This window comes from Aegilops tauschii, chromosome 4 (assembly GCF_002575655.3).
Source record: "Aegilops tauschii subsp. strangulata cultivar AL8/78 chromosome 4, Aet v6.0, whole genome shotgun sequence".
Lineage (NCBI taxonomy): Eukaryota > Viridiplantae > Streptophyta > Magnoliopsida > Poales > Poaceae > Aegilops > Aegilops tauschii.
Window position 1 is genome coordinate 469,548,365 of NC_053038.3, and position 10,633 is coordinate 469,558,997.

The window sequence follows — 10,633 nt, forward strand, 5'->3', positions numbered from 1 at the left end:
GTGGATAAGATCATCCATGTTCTCAAATGCAAAACGGGCGAAGTTGGATAGATGTAAGAACAACTGCAAAACGGGCTTGGAACATCCCAAATGCCCTCTCTACATCCTTTCTAGCTCCTTCTTGCCTTAGGGGCAAAGTGAGCTTTTTTCTCACCAACTGGGTTAGAGATAATAAAGGTTTCCCATGTGAGGATAGATACCATCAACCACATAGTAGCTCATGTTGTAGTCATGGCCATTGATGGGATAGTTGCACAGAGGAGCTTGTCCTTCAGTCAACCTAGCGAACAGTGGAGACAACTGCCGCTCGTTGATATCATTGTGAGACCCAAGCATGCCAAAGAAAGAGTGCCAAATCAAAAGATCATGTGATGCAACTGCTTCAAGGATGATGATGATGGGCTTCTTAACATGGCCTTGATATTGCCCTCGTAGAGCATATGGGCAATTCTTCTAGCTCCAGTTCATGCAATCAAGAGATCGGAGCATACCTGGCCATCCTCTTGCTTTCGAGAGTGCCATGAGCCTTTCGATGTCTGCGACAGTTGGTTCTCTCAAGTACCGTGGTCCAAATATATCGATCACCGCAGTTATAAATCTGACCATGGCCTCTAAGCATGTGCTCTTAGACATCCGGAGGTACTCGTCCCATGAATCTGCTGTCGGGCCATATGCAATCATCCATAATGTAGCTGTACAATTACGGTAACTAGAGAATCCAATTCTTCGTACAACATCCTTCTTCAAGATGAAGTAGTCATCGTAGGCCTAGACCCATTGTAAAGGTGATCGAACATATTTTTTCGCATCTGAAAGCGTAGGCGAAATTTGTCCACGGATAGGGTATGGGGGGCAAAGTAGTGGTTCATCAACCTCCAACGCCCACGTGCCCCGTTCCAATTCAGCACTTGATGACCCTTGATCGTTCCCTTGAAATTGAGAACATGCTCGTTCGCATGCTCTGCGTCTGCAAGGACTGCCAACATCATCACCGTTTTATCCACATAATCCTCTTTGGACGACTGAGCGAAGTTGTCGTAGATGCACTCCATGTCCTACTCTATTGATTCAAAGATGGGAGAAAAGTTGTCAAAAAATTAGCACGGGCATTTCCCCAAACACTTATCGGGCATGGTGATCCCCACGGACGGCATTCGTAGTGGCGGATGGTACCTGCGCAGCGAACTGACGAGAGGTGGAATAGCAACGTAGATAAAGCAGTGTGGCGACCGGGTGGAGCGATGGAGGTCCAGCAAGGCCTTTTGCGAGCGGCATGGGTGGTACAGCGGCGGCGGCAGCCAGGGAGGAAGCGGATGCAGAGCAAGGGGGAAGGGACGGAAACGCGGGCGCCGGGTGGGGTTTTGGATGGGCCAGGGGTGTTGGAGTCGTACAATGGGGGGAGGCTGGTCCGGACGCAGGCAAAGCTTCCACAGCTTTGCGTCCGGTTTGCGAGATTTTGGACAGCAGAACGAGTCAGCATACGTGTGATCCAGACATTTACGGGTGATTTAAGGGTCGGCTTTGGAGATGTCCTGAGAGCAACTCCAAAAACACCTATAAAATCTTCCCATAAAACTGGTTTTATGGCCTTCTCGTAAAGGTTAAGGGAAGTTGTCTAGGAGCAATTTTTGTTAGTCCCCCTAAATCTATTTTGTAGATAGTTGCGTAGGACCTGCCAGTAAGTGACACGTGATGGCGTGCAATGCGGCGGCCACTGGCGAGGGGTGGCGAGAGGCAGTGCATTGGTTGCCACCGCCGGCGTTCCAGCGAGGTTTTGGCGCGGTGGCAACACGGGCAATGGCAACGCGTGCATAGCGGCGGCGGCATTCCTGCGGGGTGACGCCGAAGTTTCGGGTGCTTACTAGCCCGTCAAAAAGATACAGGAAGATGAGAAAAGGCCCCTACTTTTATAGGATTCTCTAAAGTTATGGACACTTTACGGAAACTGTTGGGAGGGTCTTTTGCCAACCTTCCGTAAATGACCATTATTTTAGAGATAGGGGCGAGAGCTGTTGGAGTTGCTTTTAGGGGTTTTAAGTGACCTGGTAGAGTTGCTCTAAGCAATGGGAGATGAATTTGTTGTAAGCACCATCTATTCAACTTCCGATCTGCAAATGCAGTCAGTAAAAACTATTTTTAAACATTTTCTAGAAAACTATTTAAAACGTAAAAAAAAAGATGTTTAGCTCTAGAACCCAAGACGTTCATAATCATGCTGAGGACAGGTGCAATTTTTTCACGAATCATATTTGGGAAACAAGCAATTTCCAGCATAACACGAGATAACTGCATACCAAAAGAAACCCCTTCCGAAGAGAAGAAGAAAATCAGTATTTTTGAAGTCTGAACCTTGATAAGAAAAGCTAATCAGTTTGAATGTCAACACTAGACGTTGCAATTATAATACAGGGATATTCATAAGGGAAACCATGTGCAGGGTCATTCTCCAAAAAATACATCGACAGGCACAAGCTCTAATCTACAGATCTTGGAACAGTGGTGAGCCACCAGCATCAGAAGGCCCAATATACAAGAAAGCACGACAAGTAGGAGCTGTGATCTGCAAATCCTGAAGCAGTGGTGAAACAGCATCCTCCTCCTTATGCACCTGGAAACATATCATGTCGCATAATACTTTCCTGGAGCAGGTGCAAGCAAATCACCTAGGAACAGAAAAAAAAAAAAAGCACAGTGATGAGTATACCTGAACGTGTGATGAGAAAAGCTAATCACAGTTTGAACGTCAACAAACACTAGACGCTGCAACTAAAATACAGGGAGCTGATATTCAGAAACATAGCTCGGTCACCTCACCTGGCAGCAGGCTGAATCTCTCTGATCTAGAGGTCCCGGAAGAGTGACAAGGGAGACGTAGCATCTTGCTGATGCCCCTGGAACAGGGCATATCGCCTAATGCTTTGCTTGAATAGGTGTATGGCAGGCGCAGCCAAATCGCCTACGAACAGTGGCCCAGGCGCTAGCTCTCCGTCTCTGTTGCAGTACAGGAGCGCCTGAGTGCCTTGTTGGCCGTCCCCTCCCTGGCCCTGGCCCTGGCCCTGGGACACGCACCTTACGATCACACCTCCATCCATGGACATAAGAAAGGGATCCCAGGTATGTGCTCCAAAGCCAGTGATATCTGCAACCGGCAACTGAATACTGTGTTTGAGCTCCCACATCTTCAGAGAATCTAATACCCATAGCTCAACACTTGATTCACCCCTCCTGTGAAGAGACAACCCCAACTCGCCGTCCAACTCGAGAACCTTCATCGTCTTGCTGTCGTTGCTCTTGATGAGCTCCTTGGTCTTGGGAAGCTTCATCCAGTGAAAAAGCTCAGACTGGCAATCAAAAACTGTAATGTCTGGCCACAGCTCCGTCGGTGCCCAATACAGGTTGGCCCCGACCATGGCAGGCGGCTCAATTGCCGAACTCTGCAGGCTGAACCGCAGCTTCTTGTGTCCATTTTCTCGCTGATTCGCCGCGGGCGACACAGGGCAGTACCCAATGGATTTATTGCTAAGAAATTGATGCACTGACAGGACGAAAAATTCATCATCACCCTCCTCATCTTCCTTCAGATAGAGGACCCTAAACTCATCACCCAGCATGTAAAGTCCCAAGACTTCATGGTCATCCAGCTGTGGGAGGCGGCGTGATTCTTTTGTACCTGGATTGCATATGTAGGACCGGTGCTCGAAGGAGACGAGGAGGAGGCCTCCAATTGAGCCTTGTACGGCAGACATTAGATACTCTGCGGCTTCTTCATCTGGATCAAAGCCCTCAAATAGTCCAAAGCTGGTGAAGCAGATTATGGAACGGACACCATCCTCGGGGTGCTCGAAATCAACAGCATCTACACGGTGACTCCTCTTATGCTTGGTGTTGTCTGGATCCACTGGGACGATCAGGTGCTGTGGCTTTTGGCGCCCATGGTATTCTTCGAGGAAATTGTTGTTGCTGATGCAGTTGAGCCAAGATTTGCAGACAGCACGAAATCGCAGGACTGACTTGGGCGGGAGTCGCTCGAGGATTGCCCACCAAATCTGCTCGGGGAGGTCAGCGATGTGCCCCGCCGCCCTTGACGACCCCTTTGATTCCATGTCGATCTCCGTCTGCAAAAGAAATTGAAACATCCAACTAGCCGATCAGTGAAAGAAAAGCAAACAGCAATTAGCGGGAAAGTTTTGAAACGCGATTAAGCACGGCCAGTTCTAAGAACAAAAGAAAACATTACGAGAAGGGGTGATTTGAGAAACTCAAACGAGGGAAGACCAATTCGAGCGCACCAAAAAATTGGATTGATGGGAACGAAATCTTGGTTCCGGCTCGTTCGATCAGCACAAGAAACTCCCGATTGAAACGGGGCGCAAGAACGGTCGACGCCAGAGAAAGAAAAAGATTCAGGAACTACCATCCAACACCCATCAAGAAACGGGGAACTAGATGACTGTCGCGCGCAAGAACTGTCGATGCCAGAGAAATATTCAGGAACTCGCGAATTGGTATCTTGCTATGCCATACAGCACCCATCAAGAAACGGGGATCGACATGAATCCGAGCTCACCTGGACGGATTCCTTGTTCTTGGCGCTTGATCCGGTTCTCGTCATCCCGCCAAGGGCCTGCGCTGCTGGGGCACCAGGACGGATTCCTTGTTCTTGGTGCTCGCTCGGGTTCGTGTCGTCCCGTCAACTGCGTGCGCTGTGGGGAAATCGAGGGGGAGGGGGAGCTCGCCCTGTAGTTGTTGGGGAAATCGATGGGGAGGGGGAGCTCGCCCCGTCAAGTGATTGCGTTGTTGGGGAGTTCCTCCCGTGCCTGTCCTACATATATATAGAGCACGGACGGGAGCGCAGTCGCGCGAGGAAGGCGGTTATTTTGTGAGGACAATGGAAATCGGTTGTGGGAAATTGTGGGAAGCGAAGCTTACTCTGATCGCGGGCCAACTGAATAGCAGGCTGCGGCAGCCATCAGAACAGAGAGACGGCTGTACTGTAATTTCACCTTATTGTCCTCAGACACAATCGCCACAGCCCCTAGGGCAGAGCATGGCATTGCATCGTGCTCCTCCATGACCATGAGCCGGAGATGAGCAGCTGTGTCGACTGTCCAACACCGGCTTGGCGCCCAGTGCAGTGCAGGACTGCAGGCTGCCGTGCCGTGTACAAGTAAGGACCGGGCGGGTTGGTGCAGGCGCGCGCGCTCCACGCCTTCCGCCAACGCCACCTCGTCCACTCCAGTAGTCCAGTGCAGACGACGGCGCGCTCGACGCCCCTGGCCAGCTGAGATGGCCGGTGGGAGCCCGCCGTGTTGGTCTCGGCGGCACAGGACACGACCCGGCATTCCCACGGGCCACGGGGCGGCGGGAGGGGAGCGTACCGGCGCGTGGCGGGTTTGCAGACGAAGAAGGCGTAGAGGACGCTGAGGATGCCGTCGCACCTCGCGGACTCCGTAGGCGAGGCGAGGCGAGGCCGTCCGCCGATGAAGCGCACGACCAACCGACGCTTGCCGGTGGTGAGCCCGACGGCCTCGAGCTCGAGCTCGAAGCAGTTGGAGAGGCGCGCTGGCTTGGGGGCCTCGCAGTAGGAGAGGAGCAGGGGGTGGGGCGGCTAGCGGAGGTGGTGAGCGAGGGGGATCTAGCGGTCGGCGGCGAGCCGGAGCCAGAGCCAGACGCTCACAGACGGCGCGGGAGCGGAGGGCGTATTTGGGCGTCAGCGATGGGAGGATATCCGAGATCACGTCTTCTGGGACCTGGGAAGGCGGCGAGGGCTCTTCTCTGCGCCGCTCTCGCTCCTTCCGCGGCCATTGACAGAGGGGGGAGCTTGGGCAACGGCCGGCGACCTCTTTCCTTCTTTTTTGAATTTTGAAATCCTATGCAACGGTACAGACGAGTCGGACTAGGATAAGGTTGACGCCCGTGACCCGTCCAACTATAAGCAGAAAGAACACGAAAATAACAGAAATTACAGATGGGTCCTTAAGCTATCAGTGACCATAGACGCTCCTTGGCTTCTTTGGCGAGAAGGAAGTCGGCCGCGTTACAAAAAAAAGCCTGTGCGACGGCTTTGAGCATAATGGTATTCTTTTTGTGATGGCTTTGAGCATAATGGTATTCCTTTTGTGGTGGCTTTGAGCATAATGGTTGAGGGCTCACCCTAGGCCTGACGCAGGGTGGATCTAATGTCTCCTCATCGGAACAACTTGGAGAAGCATGCCGCCTTCATAAAGTATAATTGCAGTCGATATAGCTCACACTATCATCTCCTCGCACGCATTGCTTCTTGGAGCTAAAACCCCACTCGCTTGTCGATGGTGCTGATTGAGCAGCCACAGAGAAAGAGACCAAGCGAGGAGGACTTTATTCCAAGACATCGTCACTGACTCCGCCTCGTTGATGAAATCACGGACACCATCCTCAAGCTCCACCATCCCGTACCACTAGTAGTGGAGCCACCACAGCCGGGTAGCCTAGACAGACACCAGAGTGGCTCGCCTCCACCATTGCTAGAGCCCAGAGGACAAACTTTTTGAACCTAACTATGGCCTCACATGGGCGGGCCTATCTACAAACAAGACCTAGATACGGGGTTCATCCATCCTCCCGACGTCGTGGTGGCCACTAGATGCTAGGAGAATCTATGAGAGGGTCGACAGAAGGCGCATAAGAGTTTTGAGTTTTGGGCGGTAGGGGAAGTGACTAGAGGAGTTGGCCGAAGGGTAGAGAGATTTTGTCGACCTTTGTCCTAAAAATAGGTGGACGAGGCACTAGGAACCGTTGATATAACGGTGTGCCCGACATATAGGTGAATTAACGCGAAGCCTTAAGCTTAATGTCTAAACATCTTTGAGAATTTGATGAAAATCAACAACAGTTATAGAACATGTATATGTTATATCACAAAATTTATTATATCTATATAATTTAATAAACAACAAAGGCACATTCTTTTGTGAATGGTACAAGAGCTACACTGTGCTTCAAGTTTTGGATGTGATGCTATTCACAGTATATTTTGTCTTGTTTTTCTCGAAACAGACTCTCGCCCCGCTTTATGTATAAAACACAAACCAAAATACAGTGAGAAAGCTCTCTTACACAATAGATCCCAGGACAACTGGACAAAGTAAACGCACGCGACTATGTTCTCGAAGGAAAACACGGGATGGTATGAACACATCGTCATCACAAACCCTAAGACACCTAAATTCCACAATAATGCTCTCGAGAGGGGCAACAACGATGAGCGTCGCTGTTGCTGAGTCCAAGATGAACAAGGGTCTTCATCTGGAACCCTAACACAGAGAGGAAAACCACAACGACATCCTCAAGAGGAGAGCATCACCTGTGAGTGTCATCGCCATCGCGATGAGCTTTCACTCAACAGCTCACCTGTGTCAACATGAGGCACCTAGGACAGTCTGGCGAGCACATGCCTCCAGATATGAATCCGGGCATTGCCACTACCAACGGCAGCGAATGAGCCTGGAACACCCGCCACTACACCTCTTGCCACCCACGCAACCAAGAGGCATCGCCACCACCCCGTCATGGTGCCCGCCAGAGCGCCAACCATGTGGACCGCCCTCTGGGGACGTCGCCCCGGTGTTCTTGGTCTGAAGCATCGTTCGCCCATTTCATGGCGCCCCAACCACGGTAAGAAGTGCAGTGACACCACCAACTACTCCCAGCACAATATCGGCACCGAGTCCGAGGCAGCACCTCCACGATAGGAGGTGCCCACACCTGCATCCCCAGCCAATCCTGGTGGACCCAGTGTCGACCATGGCGCTCGCAAGGAGAGGAACCTTGCTACTTCTTGAGCTTGTGTTGGTTTTTCCCATAAAGAGGAAAGGGTGATTCAGCAAAGTAGATGTCGAAGTAAATAACCACGGGTAGCCTAGCCGGCTCCCCCTGGCTCTTCAAAAATTATTAGGCAGAACAAGCCCTCAAGCGTCCAAGACACATGACCGCCTTCCTATGGCCGGCTGGCCCACGGGCCGACTTTCGGAAGGCGGCAAGGCTATGCTGGCCCTTGCAAAAAGGGCCGACTCCCAGTAGCCGGCTATGAGAAGGCCGACTCTTGGCAGGCGGCCAGGCGTCCCCCCCTCAAAGTCTGCGCCCACATAACGGTGACGAGACGGGGCGTGGCTATAGTAAAGCCTGCAACCCCCGAATCCCGGAGCCCGCATGGCCACAGTGCGCCATACGGGTCGGCCATCCCCCGTCCGGCGCGGCACTGTTGCCATGTTGACCATGACGCTCCCCACGACAGGCCGTCAGTACGGCCCGCGGGCGGCGGGCCCCTTCAGCCTGAGAGACGCTCGAAGGCGGCCATGCCTCCCCCAGTCGGCCTGGGGTGTAGCCGGCTCCCAATAGCCGGCTACCTCACTCCCTCGAAGTATGTGCATCATTAAGGAGACAAGACGAGGTAAGGCTATAGTGAGAGCCCGCCAGACGGCGGCACTGTAGCCATGCCTACCTCGGCAAAGCCCTCGTCATCAGGGGCGAGGCTACAGTAACCGGCAGCCGGCGGGACCCACCAGTCGGCGGGCCCCAGCGACCGGCGGAGAAGCCGGCGGATACAGACACTGACGGCCTGGACCCGCATCCAGCCGGATTACCATTGTACCCCTGGGGGGTAGGCCTATATAACCCCCCAGGGCACCCATGCAAAGGGTTGGGCTCTTAGAGTTTTAGACACCACATAGAGAGAAGAGGAGAGCTGGCCTAGCCTTTCTTCTTCCTCTAGCCAAACAGCTCAAGGAGCCACTTGTAGCCACTTGTGTTGATCTAGTGATCATGCGGAGACCCCGCAGAGCATGACTAGGGGTGTTATCTCCACGGAGAGCCCCGAACCTGGGTAAGATTCGCCGGCGTGCATGTCTTTGCCTTATCCCGTTTCCAGGCACCGGCGATGTCTTACTGGCTCCCACAATGATAAGCCATCTGTTGGCATATGTCGCACCTACCACCCGACATTTGGCGCCCACCGTGGGGCCAAGTGCACCGTCGTCCGGAGACTGTTCTGGACGGGAACCCTTTTCCTTCCCAGCGAGCATAGCCAGCCCGGCACGCCCGATGGCGCTTGCCCCGACGCGCTGCAAGGCGTCGACGACGCCTACGCGGCGAGCTGCCTCGCCGATCTTCTTGGCGAGGCTTGCATCTCCGACGAGCCTACGTCCGACGCGGGCACAGACTGCCCCAAGAGCCACCTCGTCAGCCTCCTCGACCAGCTTCACGTCTCCAGCGAGCCTGCTGCGGATTTGGAGTCGGTCGGCTCCACCGACCCGATGCTTGTCGACTCCGACACAGCATCGCTTGACCCACCAACGTGGTGATCATCGACGACCCTCTTCCTCGAGCCGACAGTGGCGGCGGCACTGTCACTGAGGTGCTGGTCATCAGCCACGGCGCCGCCTCAGGCGAGAATGCCCACGACGCCCTACAAGCAGCGCTACACGACCCGTCCGCCCCCATCCCGGCCGACGCCGACGCCGAGACACTGGAGGCACGCCGCCTCGCCCTCATCGCGGAGGGCCAGAAGATAGCATCCATGAGATGCCTCACTGAGGCTCACCAGCGCGAAGTCGACCGCGCCGCCTTTGGTACGCCGCCTCCTGGCGGGCCGAGTCGAGCCGACATCGTCAAGAAGCGCGGCGCGGCCATCGCCAGCATGCTGGGAGCAGACCGCCCAGTCTATGCCACGCCACTCGAGAACCTGCGTGCCGCTCAGGCGGCCGTAGACGAGCTGAACGGGCTGGGGGCCGACGAGCTCCCCTACATGACTAGACGCATCCAGTAGCTGATCGACGCGGCCGTAGAACGGCATGAAGCCAGCGCCCGCGCTGACAATCCTCCCCCACGCCGAGAGCACGGCGCGACATCCCGGACGCCGACTGCAGGCGGCGCCTGCGCGAGAAAAGACAAGGAGCCGGCTGCTAGCCGCAGTCGGACTCGGCTCACCATCGAGCGCGACGCAGAAGGCCGCCCCCGAGCTGTGGAACGACGAGGCAGTCCGCCTCCTCCCCCGCCTCGTGGGGAGAGATATCCCACCCCGCCGCCTGTTACGCATCCGACTCTCGGCGGCCGACTAGGCCACCGCGAAGGAGTCGGCGAGAATGATGCCCGCCACTGGATCGACCGCCTAGCGCGATCCCTGGCGCTAGAAGAAGAAGATGATGTTGGCCCGCCTTGCTTTGGCCCCCGCATCCGCGACGAGCCCTTCCCCAAAGGGTTCTCACTCCCAAGAGACATGCCAAAATACAACGGCTCCGTGAAGCCGGAAGACTGGTTGATTGATTACTCCACCGCAGTCCGCATAGCAAACGGCAACAGGCGCGTTTCCGTGAAGTACGTCCCGCTCATGCTTCAAGGCACGGCACGCACCTGGTTGAACAGCCTCAAGCCCTACAGCGTCAACAGCTGGCTAGACTTCACGGAAGTCTTCATCCGCAATTTCACCAGCACATACAAGCGGCCTCCCAAGCCCCGCCAGCTCTCCTTGTGCGTCCAAGGGCCCAGCAAATCAACTCGTGACTACCTCACGCGTTGGACCGAGCTCCGCAACTCCTGCGAAGGGGTGCACGAGGTTCAAGCCATAGAGTACTTCACCACCGGGTGCCGAGAGGGCACC

The 10,633-nt window shown here is 54.5% G+C and overlaps 1 protein-coding gene across 2 annotated transcripts; it reads right to left on the reverse strand.

Annotated features, from left to right (window-relative positions):
- Nucleotides 1–2,315: 2,315 nt before the first annotated feature.
- Nucleotides 2,316–5,885, reverse strand: LOC109772834 (F-box protein At5g62510). Of its 2 annotated transcripts, none has more exons than XM_040387483.3 (4): nucleotides 4,930–5,885; nucleotides 4,568–4,817; nucleotides 2,815–4,115; nucleotides 2,316–2,663 (listed from the first exon to the last, which is right to left on the reverse strand). In XM_040387483.3, the coding sequence occupies exons 2-3, from the start codon at nucleotides 4,610–4,612 to the stop codon at nucleotides 2,841–2,843; spliced, it is 1,320 nt and encodes a 439-aa protein (XP_040243417.1). In that variant the 5' UTR covers nucleotides 4,613–4,817; nucleotides 4,930–5,885; the 3' UTR covers nucleotides 2,316–2,663; nucleotides 2,815–2,840. The 2 variants fall into 2 exon arrangements, with proteins under 2 accessions (XP_040243417.1, XP_020187123.1); XM_020331534.4 differs by having other exon boundaries at nucleotides 4,568–4,822.
- Between the last annotated feature and the right edge of the window lie 4,748 nt (nucleotides 5,886–10,633).

What these genes read in the sequence shown, in the direction of transcription:
- LOC109772834 (XM_040387483.3), bottom strand. Translation starts at nt 4,612, where the DNA reads ATGACGAGAACCGGATCAAGCGCCAAGAACAAGGAATCCGTCCAG. An exon ending in AGAACAAGGAATCCGTCCAG is followed by an intron (nt 4,116 to 4,567) that starts GTGAGCTCGGAT and finishes TTTCTTTTGCAG; the next exon opens with ACGGAGATCGACATGGAATC.